Source organism: Salvelinus namaycush, chromosome 5 (genome assembly GCF_016432855.1).
Source record: "Salvelinus namaycush isolate Seneca chromosome 5, SaNama_1.0, whole genome shotgun sequence".
NCBI lineage: Eukaryota > Metazoa > Chordata > Actinopteri > Salmoniformes > Salmonidae > Salvelinus > Salvelinus namaycush.
In genome coordinates, this window is record NC_052311.1 from 21,653,672 (window position 1) to 21,669,063 (window position 15,392).

Consider the following 15,392-nt stretch of genomic DNA (forward strand, 5'->3'; position numbering starts at 1 on the left):
TCGTTGTCACGTGTAGTATTTATGCAGCTGTCTAGCCAATCACGAGGGCTTGGAGCTGCTTCATGGGGAAGTCCACCGTTTCTAAATGGCGAAGGTACGTGGTATTCTGTTTCATTGGGACGTCCATACACTCCATTAAAGTAGAAATGTAAGGGTTACTGTAAGGGTAGGAATTAAATGGGTAATCATAAATTGTTCCATCCAGTTTTTGACTTATAAATTAATTATATGTACACATTGATTTTGAAAAATATAACTTATAAATGGCTTAGTTCAACCGTCCCCATCAGAACCCCAAATAAACTGGTTTTAAACAAAGTAAACGTAAACAAAAACTACATCGTTTTAACCATGTTTTGAGGCTATGATTTTGATATCATGGATGGTCAGTCATTGCATCCAAAGCTCTGCCTATGAATTTGTGAGTGGTTACATTTCTCAAGCCCTATCCATAAGCTTATTAGCGAAACAGGGGAAGGGAAAACGCTTTGTTATTGTTTCTACTGCTGATTCCCGATTTAAGGTTAGGGTTGGGTTTAGGGTAGGGATGTCCCAAGGACACCGGATAGCACTAACTAAATGACAAAGCTCTGCTCCTTCTGTTGTTGTGCGCAAAAGGATTCCAAGCTAATTGAAACAAATGGGTGGGACGCTAAAGGTTGAATGAAGTTGAAGGACGAGGTATGACAAGGCACTTTCCGTACCGGAATTCCCCGCGTGAGATCAGTGTTGATCTACACTAGCTCGAACTGTTCCAGTGACTTCAAACATTGACCTTGACTTGCCTAGTTAAATAAATAAAAATATTACACATTGACCTCGATGACTGTGATGATATTTGAAGACGGGCTTTACTGATCTTCTCGTCCAAAAAAATCCCCATAGCCTCGATCTATTTTATTACTATGTTATTAATAGTCTTAATAGCACTAGGCCTATAGTAGTGAGAGAGACAGATTCCATTAGTTCACGAGTTACCTACTTCTGTATAGCAGAATTCTAAGTTATAGGGGTATAGGCTAATACAAAGTCCATAATACACCTACATGACCATGCACCTTGTTTTAGTGCAGATAGACGTAAACGAAAGACTATGTGTCCTAGCCTTGTTGGTCTACTTTGACTAAGCATTCTTGCAGTCATCATGAGTGAAACATGTTGGTTCCATGGCCTTAAACAAGACATGAGAAACAATATGTTTCATAATAGTTCACTTTATTTATTGTTTTTCAATATACAGTACCAGTCAAAAGTTTGAACACACCTACTCATTCAAGGGTTTTTCTTATTTTTTTAAACTATTTTCTACATTGTAGAATAATAGTGAATACATCAAAACTATGAAATAACACATGGAATCATGTAGTAACCAAAAAAGTTTTAAGCGAATCAAAAGATATTTTATATTTGATATTCTTCAAAGTAGCCACCCTTTGCCTTGATGACAGCTTTGCACACTCTTGGCATTCTCTTAACCAGCTTCATGAGGTAGTCACCTAGAATGCATTTCAATAAACAGGTGTGCCTTGTTAATTTGTGGAATTTCTTTCCTTCTTAATGCGTTTGAGCCCATCAGTTGTGTTGTGACAGGATAGGGGTGGTATATAAAGGATAGCCCTATTTGGTAAAATACCAAGTCCATATTATTGCAAGAACAGCTCACATAAGCAAAGACAGACAACAGTCCATCATTACTTTAAGACATGAAGGTCAGTCAATCCGGAAAATTTCAACAACTTTGAAAGTTTCTTCAAGTGCTGTCGCAAAAACCATCAAGTGGTATGATGAAACTGGCTCTCATGAGGACCGCAACAGGAAAGTAAGAGCCAGAGTTACCTCTGCTGCAGAGGATAAGTTCATTAGAGTTACCAGCCTCAGAAATTGCAGCCCAAATAAATGCTTCACAGAGTTCAAGTAACAGACACATCTCAACATCAACTATTCAGAGGAGACTGCGTGAATCAGGCATTCATGGTCAAATTGCTGCAAAGAAACCACCACTATTATAGGACACCAATAAGAAGAAAATATTGCTTGGGCCAAGAAACATGAGCAATGGACATTAGACCGGTGGATCTGTCCTTTGGTCTGTTGAATCCAAATTTGAGATTTTTGGTTCCATCCACCATGTCTTTGTGAGACGTAGAGTAGGTGAACGGATGATCTCCGCATGTGTTGTTCCCACCATGAAGCATGGAGATGTGATGGTGTGGTGGTGCTTTGCTGGTGGCACTGTCAGTGATGTATTTAGAATTCAAGGCACACTTAACCAGCATGGCTACCACAGCATTCTGCAGCGATACGCCATCCCATCTGGTTTGCGCTTGGTGGGACTATCATTTGTTTTTCAACATGACAATGACCCAATACACCTTCAGGCTGTATAAGGGCTATTTGACCAAGGAGAGTGATGGAGTGCTGCATCAGATGACCTGGCTTCCACAATCACCCGACCTCAATCCAATTGAGATGGTTTGAGATGAGTTGGACCGCAGAGTGAAGCAAAAGCAGCCAACAAGTGCTCAGCATATGTGGGAACTCCTTCAAGACTGTTGGAAAAGCTTTCAAGATGAAGCTGGTTGAGAGAATGCCAAGAGTGTGCAAAGCTGTCATCAAGGCAAACGGTGACTACTTTGAAGAATCTCAAATATTTTTTGATTTGTTTAACACTTTTTTTGGTTACTACATGATTCCATATGTGTTATTTCATAGTTTTGATGTCTACACTTATTATTTTACAATTTAGAAAATAGTAAAAATGAAGAAAAACCCTTGAATGAGTAGGTGTGTCCAAACTTTTGACTGGTACTGTATCTACCAATATTCATTTCAATATATCCACCAAAATCATCTAGGTTACACATAATTTTATTTGTTTGTTATTCATTATTGTGCAGTAGCCTAGCCTATACAAAAATGAAATGAAATGAAATTTGATCATTACACCTTCGAGGTGACACATTGCATTAGGCAATGTTCGATGCATTCTTAATCAGAAAATATGCAACCAAAGTGAAGCGTCTGATGAAAGCTGTGTGAAATAGCTTTACTTTTCGTCTCATCCTCCTTTACTGCCTCTTAGTGGTGCTCCGTCACCTGATTCTGACGCATAGGTCCCATGACTGCTTTATCAAACAGTATATTTTTCCCCCGGGCGAGTTTGGTAATCCGTAGAACGCGCACGATGCTTCTAGAAACAGATGGGTTTTTAGAAACTAGATCAAATTGTTTGTGGGCGTATTACTATGTTGTCATAATAATTCGTGGATCTCAACCATCAAGTCTCTGGATTATGACTGAATGTATTTTTTGTTGTGCTTTTATAAATTATTGTTGTCACTCTGTGTCCAATTAATCTATCATTGTTGCCATAAGGCTTGAATGACCATGTTCATAGGCTAATTTAAGGTTATCCCATGGTTACCTTATTGATATGATGAGTAATTGTCATTTTAGCAATAATGGTAGGGAAAAGGCGCAAGGTCATGGCTATAAGGGATTCTCCTAACCTGCTACGTTAATTACTCTAAACTTCTGTGTAAATTCTCCAAACCTGCTGCTACGAAAAGTCAAATCAGACAAAAAATGTATTCCGTCTAGTCAAAACCAAGACGCACGTAAAGTAGTAAATGAGCTATGTGTAAAGTTTTTCTTTCACCGCTAGGTGATAGCATTTCTCCACGAACCATGTGCCTAGTCTACTACATGGTGCAAGGCAGGGACCTATTCAAATTGGAAGATATTGCTGAGAAGTTCCTGCACATCTTGTTGTAGTTTTACCTTCTTTTCCTGGCAAATGATTTATGTTAATAATGGTATTGTCTGTCACTTACATTTTTTAAATTTAGGAACATACTTACATTTTTTAAATTTAGGAGACGCTCTAATCCAGAGCGATTTACAGTACGTAGTAGTTAGTGCATACATTTTCCGTACTGGTCCCCTGGGTTAATCTCAACCACAACATTGGTGTTGCAAACTCCACGCTCTACCAACTGAACCACACGGGGCCATTTTCATTGGAATAACCTCTATGGACATCATTTCATTTGCTGACATTATTCCTGTATTATGATTTATTTTATGGCGCATTTATCAAAACAAAAGCATGTTGACAGACAAGAAGTGTCTTGTTGGATAGGGGCGGCAGGTAGCCTAGCGTTAGAGCGTTGGACTAGTAACCGAAAGCTGACATGGTAAACATCTGGCGTTCTGCCCCTGAACAAGGCAGGGGCACTGTTCCTAGGCCGTCATTGAAAATAAGAATGTGTTCTCATCTGACTTGCCTAGTTAAATAAATAAAAATAGTTTGAAAAATATGTATATATATATAATTTTTGTAAGATAGACTACTTGTTAATTGTTTTTCAGTTCGACAGTAGTAGTGAGTATGTTTGCAGCTTGTTTGCAGAGCGACTGACATTTGTAAACAGTTTGCGCAATGGTTTGTTAATTTGGCTAATTAATGCAGCCTATAAAACAGGTGTGTTCCGGCCAGATGTGGAGAGAAATGCACTGCTCATTCGGACCCCAAATTTGAATTGGGTTTATTATTCAACGAAAAAGTGATTAATTGAAAGCCCGCTTCTAGGTAGGCTAAATAACTCATATGGATTTGGGCACATGGTTTACCTTTCCACGTTATAGCAGAAGTAAAATTCAATTTAAAGCACTGTCAAATGTTTCAGCCAAGTGAGGCAATTTCATTCTTTCATCTTGGTGCTGCACTTGCGATCCACTTGCATGCCAGGCGCAGCATCCGAATGGATGAAGAAGTACTTGTATGCTACCTCGGGCACTTAGGCCTACGTCATTAAATTAAATGAGGGGAACATGAACATCAACCTGGAGCTGCTGCCTTTCACATTTCCCAACGCCCACTCGCAACACTGTATGGCATCTCTTTAACCACTCCGCTCTGACTCGAGGAGAGAGAGAAAAAATATCCCTCCTTTTCTGGCAAACCTTCCTGGGGTGTTCACTGCATGCTTGTGTGACTGAGTAGTCTACCCGAGAGCAGAGCGCCGCGCAATAACAAACTCAGTCCTCCGCTCCGACTGCCAGGCGTAAAGAGGCATTTATCTCCTGGAAGCACCGCAAACGAGCAGAGAGAGCCCAGATACCCCGCACTCGGTTCGGACATGAGCCCGGGGATCCGGAGATGAGGCTCCGAAATGGCACCTTCCTAACGGTCGTATTGTTTGGTCTATGCGGACTCATTTCGCTCTCCTGGTACACGGCATTCAGCAATTCCAAAGGTAAGGTAGCCGCTATAACGCACCACGCTGCGGGGGTGGGTTGAGGCGATTTGGAAGATTTCGTCTGCTATCGGAGACCCGAGCCTACACAAAATATCGGTCTGATATCGTGTAGCGTTCACTTGCGTTTCTGTGTTTGGAAATAAACTGCTGGTGTTGGTGTATGATATTGACATGTTGTTATCCTTCGACCGTGAAGAATAGGATAGAGTTTTCACCGGGTGGTACGGTCAGACTCTCTACCTTTGTCACGCATTTTCCTTGCAGCTTTTGCTTACATTGAGCAGGTTATGTTGATAAATACATAATTCTAAAGGCCCCCAGGACGAGCGTTTTTATATTCCTCAGCCTGTGCTTGCAGAGTGATATTTGGTATATTTTCCACTGTATAAACACAGCGTTAACATTATGAATCCGATTGCGCAAAACGCGCATCTCAGGCATCAAGATTGAAACAACGTAGCTAGAGATTATTCGTGCTGATCCAATGTTACTGTGTAGCTCTGGTTTGCAATATTCGGCCACTTTAGCATCTAACGTTCTGGAATCCAATTGACTGGTGGTTGAACTTGCAAAATTCTACCTCTGCAACCTGCAAGGTGGCTGTGGATTGTGCATGCATGGATGGATTTTTTCCCCCTTGGTTTGTACATTTTATAGAGCTTTGAAGTTGTTGTGCAAGGGGACGTGTCCTTCCTAGGTTGATAGTTCCCTCAAAGTGCTGGCTGTTATAGTTATTGACAGTTCACACACATGTCTTTCATGGACCCCCCATGGCGTTGGCAGCCTCACACTCCCCTTTGGTCCCTGCCAAATGTTCTCTACACTGAGAGGCTATAACAAACAAAATCACAACTATGTATGTATTCCTCTTCAGCGATTATTAGTCATCGAACTCTGCATAGAAGTAAGTTGATAAAGTCTGTTCAACTAAATAGGGACTTGGAAGCCACTGCCTCTCACAATGTTGTTGGGAACTTTAATGTATGATGTCATGATTATCTGTTTTTCTAATGATGAATAATATCTTATAAAAATGTTGAAGAAAAAAAGAAAACATGTCATGAGGCAAATTCCCATAAGATTAGTACGATAGATCTGAAATCCAGCCGTTTTTCCCTGTTATAGTGCAGTGGCAAAATTCCCTGGACGTTGGTGCCACATTTCAGAGAAACCTGATAGGGTAATGACTCATATCTATTTCTAGTTGGTTTCACTCCGATGGAATCAACCCTTTAAAAATGTGAGATTATGCTTCTCAGGAGCTAACACAACATTAGCACCATAGTGGAAGTGCACCTGCACTGTGTTGGGTGTGTGTAGTTTACACCAGAGCTCTAGCTGGATGCAGGTACATTTTTCATTCTGTTAGAACCCTGCACACAAAGATGAATGTTTTCATGCCGAACACATGCTTTGGGGAATGTTTCTAGACACACTGCACATTTACCTTCCCAAATTGCCAGTTATTATCTAATAATAGCAGTCCTATTATAACAGTTAGATAATTGATCCTGGGGGTCTTTACACTTCCCTGATTGCTATGTTTAGGTTGTGCTACAGAGAGGATATGTTGGGCACAGAGAGTGAAGCATAGACTATAATGTGATGAAAGATGCATTCTGAAATCAATCAACTCCAACAAATTCCCTGTGTCATATCAAAATAATGGCATACCTTCCCCAACAACTCTTCGATTACAAGGGGCAGGCAAGGAGTGGGAAGGGTGTGTGTGCAGTGTAGCTTATTAAGACTGTTAACATGCCTTATATTCTGAGTTAATTGTGGAGAAACTGCGTCTCCTCCCTTCCTCTCTGCCCCCCCCCCCCCCTTCCCCCTGTTTCCTGACAAGATATCATGCTCCTCAGTATCACCGTGGTTTCCTGTTGAAAGCCATATTTCTGTCTCGTGCATCCTGTCTACTGTCATGTGTTGTTGACTGGGGTATGTGACTGAAATTGACTCCTGTACTGATGGCAATTAACTTGGGAGCAAAACAGGGAGAGATTGCACCGCTGTGTGTGTCAGTAAGTGTCTCGATGCGCCCCTCCGAGCCAGCAGGCACTTGGGCAAATTAATTCAGTCAAGCAAACAGCTAAACATGATTTCAGAAGCTTGTTTGATACATTTATTCCGCTGAGGGCTGTTTCAATCTATCTGTGCTTGCCGATTAACATTGCACTGAACCTTGCCACTCGTCAGATATCAATTTAATATCAACAGTGTCAGATAAGTCAATGTTTCCCAGGAATTAATGAATGGATTGAATAAGAAATTATTATTGATTATGATTATTGATACACAAATGCAGGTGAGTGAGTAAGTGAACAAATTATGTAATGGGTGGAAGAATAACTGAAAATGAAGCCACGGGGTTTCTCTCTCTATACAACCCAAAACTAATTCAGTACATCTGAATTCTCATGAACAGACCTTTATCTTAAGCTTTTTCTTTTTGAAACACTAATTCTCTGTTTAGTTCCTCAAAGTGACTTTCTCTCTGATGCGACTTGGCCTACGGAATTCCCTGGAGCACAATGACTCTTGGGAGATGTGAAAGTTGGTTTGTCACTGATAGGCCACCGCACACACACAAACACACAGTCTTGTACAGCTAACCTTGTGGGGACACACAATTCAGTCCCATTCAAAATCCTATTTTCCCTAACCTGTACCTTAACCCTAAAACCAACCTTAGCTCCTAACCCTTAATGTAATTCTAATCCTAACACTAATTCTAACCTTAATCCTAAACCCCCTAGAAATAGCATTCGACCTTGTGGGGACCAACAAAATGTTCCCAGTTGGTCAAATTTTTGTTTGTTTACTATTCTTGTGGGGAACTCATGTCCCCACACACCACATGCTCGCTGCCTGGTAGACTTTTTTTTGCACTCTCATGCTCTGTTTCGCTTTTGATTGAGCTTTTGTTGTGGCTTTGTATAGGCTATTCTAATGTGGCCTCCAAACAGAATGTTGTAGAAAACAGAGACTGGTCTTATCAGGTAGCTCGCTAGTCAGTGTCATTTTCCAAGCTGTACTACACCCATAATGTGTCCTCTGTGGATATTCATACTTGTCTTTGTCCACGCTTCAGTACACAAAGAAGAGTGGTGATTCTGAGAGCAATGGAACTTTGGATTGATCCTTTGTTCTTTTGTCCTCTCCTCTTTCTCTCCCTCGTTCCAGTGGGATGCGTAGGGGCAGGTATCATGTTGCTCTGTACGTCTGAGGAAACATTGATAGTCCTCCACTGCATTCAGAAGTCCCACACCGAGACCATGGCTAGATATGAGGGGAAACACGAGCCTGTGTGTGTGGACACAAACACCACCAGCGGGGAGAGACCGGGGTCTTCTTTTGGGAAACTGGGTAACCCAAGGATGTTGGTCAGTTTCATCAATACTGGGACAAAAGAGCTCTGTGTCTGTGTCTGTGTCTGTGTGTGTGTGTGTGTGTGTGTGTGTGTGTGTGTGTGTGTGTGTGTGTGTGTGTGTGTGTGTGTGTGTGTGTGTGTGTGTGTGTGTGTGTTAGCGAGCTTCCAAATAGAAATGCTTTATCAGTAACATTTACATGTCTTTGATACAGCATCCTATCTTTCAAGTATTCAGTGTGGTTTCATGTGTTAGAAGTTCTTTGAAGAAAAATAATGATTGAATGAAAAGAGAGAAGAAAACATCTGTTGTGGAGGAGAACTAGACTTCTTTTGTGTGGGATGTTAAGGTGAACACGCAAATCAGTGGATGATGGATCAGGTAGCATCTAGTTAAATGTTTCAATAAATGCGTGTCGGGAAGGAGTTGTAAATGGTAAAATATAATGCAAAGTTGAGAGGATGACTATTGCCAAACGTGACTAATGACAGGGTCTGCTCTCTTCCCACCTGGTCTCCAAGGAGACCAACCACAGGTCTTTACAATAAAGGGTAGAACTGCATTTTCTGTTGCATGTTTGGTGAGAGAACAGATACTGGTGCGGTAGGCTTTGTGTTCTCTAGTCTAGGAGTCACGTGAAGGTTGATCTTGTGGGTTCTGGCATACGGTGTAAATGTACAACTTTCTATCTCCTTCATAACGACCTGCAATGGTCTTACACACTCAATCACAAACACGTCTTACACTTTGTCTGTGTTTTGGCTTACCACACATAAGTGGCATTATTTACTGACAACGCTGGCAAGGATGTAGTTGGCAGCAGCTGGCACAACCAGCATGCCCCCTACCCTGCCCCTAATCCACAGCCTGCCCACAGCAGGGCACAGAGAGCCAGACAAGGGAGGGGAAGGGAACTGTATACAAAATGTGTGTGTGTGTGTACTGAATGGCTAGTATCACCCTCATGTCAGTCCACGCCTCATTTAGTTCCACTACCTCTAGTGAGCGTGCTAAAATTCACACTCGGTAGCTTGACTGTGAATATTGCTGTCCCATGAGTTGTAGATCTTACTGTATTGACTTGGAAGCAGAATGCTGTCCCGTGAGTTGTAGATCTTACTGTATTGACTTGGAAGCAGAATGCTGTCCCGTGAGTTGTAGATCTTACTGTATTGACTTGGAAGCAGAATGCTGTCCCGTGAGTTGTAGATCTTACTGTATTGACTTGGAAGCAGAATGCTGTCCCGTGAGTTGTAGATCTTACTGTATTGACTTGGAAGCAGAATGCTGTCCCGTGAGTTGTAGATCTTACTGTATTGACTTGGAAGCAGAATGCTGTCCCGTGAGTTGTAGATCTTACTGTATTGACTTGGAAGCAGAATGCTGTCCCGTGAGTTGTAGATCTTACTGTATTGACTTGGAAGCAGAATGCTGTCCCGTGAGTTGTAGATCTTACTGTATTGACTTGGAAGCAGAATGCTGTCCCGTGAGTTGTAGATCTTACTGTATTGACTTGGAAGCAGAATGCTGTCCCGTGAGTTGTAGATCTTACTGTATTGACTTGGAAGCAGAATGCTGTCCCGTGAGTTGTAGATCTTACTGTATTGACTTGGAAGCAGAATGCTGTCCCGTGAGTTGTAGATCTTACTGTATTGACTTGGAAGCAGAATGCTGTCCCGTGAGTTGTAGATTTTACTGTATTGACTTGGAAGCAGAATGCTGTCCCGTGAGTTGTAGATCTTACTGTATTGACTTGGAAGCAGAATGCTGTCCCGTGAGTTGTAGATCTTACTGTATTGACTTGGAAGCAGAATGCTGTCCCGTGAGTTGTAGATCTTACTGTATTGACTTGGAAGCAGAATGCTGTCCCGTGAGTTGTAGATCTTACTGTATTGACTTGGAAGCAGAATGCTGTCCCGTGAGTTGTAGATCTTACTGTATTGACTTGGAAGCAGAATGCTGTCCCGTGAGTTGTAGATCTTACTGTATTGACTTGGAAGCAGAATGCTGTCCCGTGAGTTGTAGATCTTACTGTATTGACTTGGAAGCAGAATGCTGTCCCGTGAGTTGTAGATCTTACTGTATTGACTTGGAAGCAGAATGCTGTCCCGTGAGTTGTAGATCTTACTGTATTGACTTGGAAGCAGAATGCTGTCCCGTGAGTTGTAGATCTTACTGTATTGACTTGGAAGCAGAATGCTGTCCCGTGAGTTGTAGATCTTACTGTATTGACTTGGAAGCAGAATGCTGTCCCGTGAGTTGTAGATCTTACTGTATTGACTTGGAAGCAGAATGCTGTCCCGTGAGTTGTAGATCTTACTGTATTGACTTGGAAGCAGAATGCTGTCCCGTGAGTTGTAGATCTTACTGTATTGACTTGGAAGCAGAATGCTGTCCCGTGAGTTGTAGATCTTACTGTATTGACTTGGAAGCAGAATGCTGTCCCGTGAGTTGTAGATCTTATTGTATTGACTTGGAAGCAGAATGCTGTCCCGTGAGTTGTAGATCTTATTGTATTGACTTGGAAGCAGAATGCTGTCCCGTGAGTTGTAGATCTTACTGTATTGACTTGGAAGCAGAATGCTGTCCCGTGAGTTGTAGATCTTACTGTATTGACTTGGAAGCAGAATGCTGTCCCGTGAGTTGAAGATCTTACTGTATTGACTTGGAAGCAGAATGCTGTCCCGTGAGTTGTAGATCTTACTGTATTGACTTGGAAGCAGAATGCTGTCCCGTGAGTTGTAGATCTTACTGTATTGACTTGGAAGCAGAATGCTGTCCCGTGAGTTGTAGATCTTATTGTATTGACTTGGAAGCAGAATGCTGTCCCGTGAGTTGTAGATCTTACTGTATTGACTTGGAAGCAGAATGCTGTCCCGTGAGTTGTAGATCTTATTGTATTGACTTGGAAGCAGAATGCTGTCCCGTGAGTTGTAGATCTTACTGTATTGACTTGGAAGCAGAATGCTGTCCCGTGAGTTGTAGATCTTACTGTATTGACTTGGAAGCAGAATGCTGTCCCGTGAGTTGTAGATCTTATTGTATTGACTTGGAAGCAGAATGCTGTCCCGTGAGTTGTAGATCTTACTGTATTGACTTGGAAGCAGAATGCTGTCCCGTGAGTTGTAGATCTTACTGTATTGACTTGGAAGCAGAATGCTGTCCCGTGAGTTGTAGATCTTACTGTATTGACTTGGAAGCAGAATGCTGTCCCGTGAGTTGTAGATCTTACTGTATTGACTTGGAAGCAGAATGCTGTCCCGTGAGTTGTAGATCTTACTGTATTGACTTGGAAGCAGAATGCTGTCCCGTGAGTTGTAGATCTTACTGTATTGACTTGGAAGCAGAATGCTGTCCCGTGAGTTGTAGATCTTACTGTATTGACTTAGAAGCAGGTTAGAGTGAATTCTACTCTTTGGTAGGTTGTCCAGGTTTTGGTTTTGCCACACTCACAGTTGCTCTTCCCCTGTCAAACAGCCCAAAGGTGTGTGTGTGTGTGTGTGTGTGTGTGTGTGTGTGTGTGTGTGTGTGTGTGTGTGTGTGTGTGTGTGTGTGTGTGTGTGTGTGTGTGTGTGTGTGTGTGTGTGTGTGTGTGTGTGTGTGTCAGCCATCCATGTCCCCAACCCCTAACGTGTATGCAAACTGTGGTAACCTTGACAATAACTCTGGCCTTGCATGGGTGGGTGGCCCTATATACACACACACACACACACACACACACACACACAGAGTCTGACGCTGGGGGCCGTTGTCATGAGGCTAGCCATAAAAGCATGCCCTATGAGTGTGTTTAAACTACATGCAGTGCAGAGTAAGAGGGGGAGAATCAAGTAAGAGGAAATGGTTTATGTTTTGTCTGAGTATTTATCTTAAGATTCAATTTACTGAGCATTTCCTTTGTGCATTGATTGTATCTATGTTTACTTTGTGTATTTGTGCACTAAACTGTCTTGTTTCTGTCAATGCATCAAGGGGAGATTTCCGACCAGGGTAAATGGAAAGGTTCATGTCCATTAACGTATTCCACATTTTTTTGTTAGTCTAAATAAAACATTTATTAAATCATGTTTTTTTCTTTCCCGTCTACACACAATACCCCATAATGACAAAGTGAAAACATGTTTAGAAATGTTTGCTAATTTATTGAAAATAAAATATTAATTTACATACAGTACCAGTCAAAAATTTGGACACACCTACTCATTCAAATCAAATGTTATTTGTCACATGCGCCGAGTACAACCGGTGTAGACCTTACAGTGAATGCTTACTTACAAGCCCTTAACCAACAATGCAGTTTTAAGAAAAATAAGTGTTAAGTAAAAAAATAGATAGGTTAAAAATAACATAGTTAAAGAGCAGCCGTAAAATAACAGTAGCGAGGCTATATACAGGGGGTACCGGTACAGAGTCAATGTGCGAGGGCACAGGTTAGTCGAGGTAATCTCTACATGTAGGTAGAGTTACAGTGACTATGCATTGATGGTAACCAGAGAGTAGCAGCAGCGTAAAAGAGGGGGTGGGGGGTCTTATGGCTTGGGGGTAGAAGCTGTTAAGAAGCCTTTTTGACCTAGACTTGGCGCTCCGGTACTGCTTGCCGTGCGGTAGCAGAGACAACAGTCTATGACTATGGTGGCAGGAGTCTTTGACAATTTTTAGGGCCTACCTCTGACACTGCCTGGTATAGGAGGTCCTGGATGGCAGGAAGCTTGGCCCCAGTGATGTACTGGGCCGTACGCACTATCCTCTGTAATGCCTTGCGGTTAGAGGCCGATCCGTTGCCATACCAGGCAGTGATGCAACCAGTCAGGGATTTTCACAGGTTTTTCTTTGTTTTTACTATTTTCTACATTGTAGAATAATAGTGAAGACATCAAAACTATGAAATAACACACATGGAATAATGTAGTAGCCAAAAAAGTGTTAAACAAATCAAAATTATATTTTAGATTCTTCAATGTAGCCACTCTTTGCCTTGATGACAGCTTTACACACTCTTGGCATTCTCTCAATCAGCTTCACCTGGAATGCTTTTCCAGCAGTCTTTAAGGAGTTCCCACGTATGCTGAGCACTTGTTGGCCGCTTTTTCTTCACTCTGCGGTCCAACTCATTCCAAACCATCTTAATTGGGTTGAGGTCGGGGGATTGTGGAGGCTAGGTCATCTGATGTAGCACGCCATCACTCTCCTTCTTGGTCAAATAGCCCTTACACAGCCTGGAGGTGTGTTGGGTCATTGTCCTGTTGAAAAACAAATGATAGTCCCACTAAGCTCAAACCAGATGGGATGGCGTATCGCTGCAGAATGCTGTGGTAGCCATGCTGGTTAAGTGTGCCTTGAATTCAAAATAAATCACGGACAGTGTCACCAGCAAAACACCACCACACCATCACACCTCCTCCTCCATGCTTCATAGTGGGACACGGCAGATGGAACCAAAAAATTCAAATTTGTACACATCAGACCAAAGGACAAATTTCCACCGGTTTAATGTCCATTGCTTGTGTTTCTTGGCCCAAGCAAGTATCTTCTTCTTATTGGTGTCCTTTAGTAGTGGTTTCGTTGCAGCAATTCGACCATGAAGGCCCGGTTCACGCAGTCTCCTCTGAACAGTAGATGTTGAGATGTGTCTGTTACTTGAACTCTGTGAAGCAATTATTTGGGCTGTAATTTCTGAGGCTGGCAACTCTAATGAACTTATCCTCTGCAGCAGAGGTAATTGGGTCTTTCTTTCCTGTGGCAGTCCTCATGAGAGTCAGTTTCATCATTCCGCTTGATGGTTTTTGAGACTGCACTTGAAGAAACTTTCAAAGTTCTTGACATTTTCCAGATTGACTGACTGACCTTCATGTCTTAAAGTAATGATGGACTGTCATTTCTCTTTGGTTATTTGAGCTATTCTTGCCATAATATGGACTTGGTCTTTTACCAAATAGGACTATCTTCTGTATACCACCCCTACCTTGTCACAACACAACTGATTGTCTCAAACACATTAAGAAGGAAAGAAATTCCACAAATTAACTTTTAACAAGGCACACCTGTTAATTGAAATGCATTCCAGGTGACTACCTCATGAAGCTGGTTGAGAGAATGCCAAGAGTGTGCAAAGCTGTCATCAAGGCAAAGGGTGTCTATTTGAAGAATCTTAAATATAAAATATATTTTGATTTGTTTTATACTTTTTTGGTTACTACATGATTCCATATGTGTTATTTCATAGTTCTGATGTCTTCGCTATTATTCTACAATGTAGAAATAAAGAAAAACCTGTGAATGACTAGGTGTGTCCAAACTTTTGACTGGTGCAGAATCTTTAGTTTTGGAACATCCGACTCACTTGGATGACACATCTGGTGCTCGACTAAAAACTAACTTGTCTAGCACAGCAGCATGCCCAATAATACTTGGGGAGACATATTAATACTTTGAAGGGTGTCATGTGGGTCATTTGGTGGTACGAGATCTAGCTAAAGAAATGAAGAAGGAAAGAATCGAGTCACTCTCTTATACGCCGGCGCTATGATTTATTATGTCACAAGCCAACATTGCTGTAACGTTGATTCAAAGTTTTCGTCAGGGTTTCTTCTTGACAAGACAAACAGGTTTGACATGATCTACACGCTCAGGTGTTTCCACCCAGGTGACGTTGTTTCCTAGTTGGTTAGGGGGGCATGGCTCCCAATGCAGGAACTGACTTGTCCCTCCTAATTTGCAACAATGTTGTGCATCATCTGATCCGCTGTGTTTGTCACTTATT

General features: G+C 41.8%; 1 protein-coding gene across 1 annotated transcript in view; it reads left to right on the forward strand.

Moving 5' to 3' along the window:
* The first annotated feature begins 4,928 nt into the window (after positions 1 to 4,928).
* LOC120048047 (alpha-1,3-mannosyl-glycoprotein 4-beta-N-acetylglucosaminyltransferase B) overlaps positions 4,929 to 15,392 on the forward strand; it is a 182,480-nt gene continuing 172,016 nt past the window's right edge. Inside the window, exon 1 of the mRNA XM_038993728.1 lies at positions 4,929 to 5,258. Coding sequence (XP_038849656.1) covers positions 5,162 to 5,258 — 97 coding nt within the window. The 5' untranslated portion in view covers positions 4,929 to 5,161. The remainder of the gene's footprint in view (positions 5,259 to 15,392) is intronic.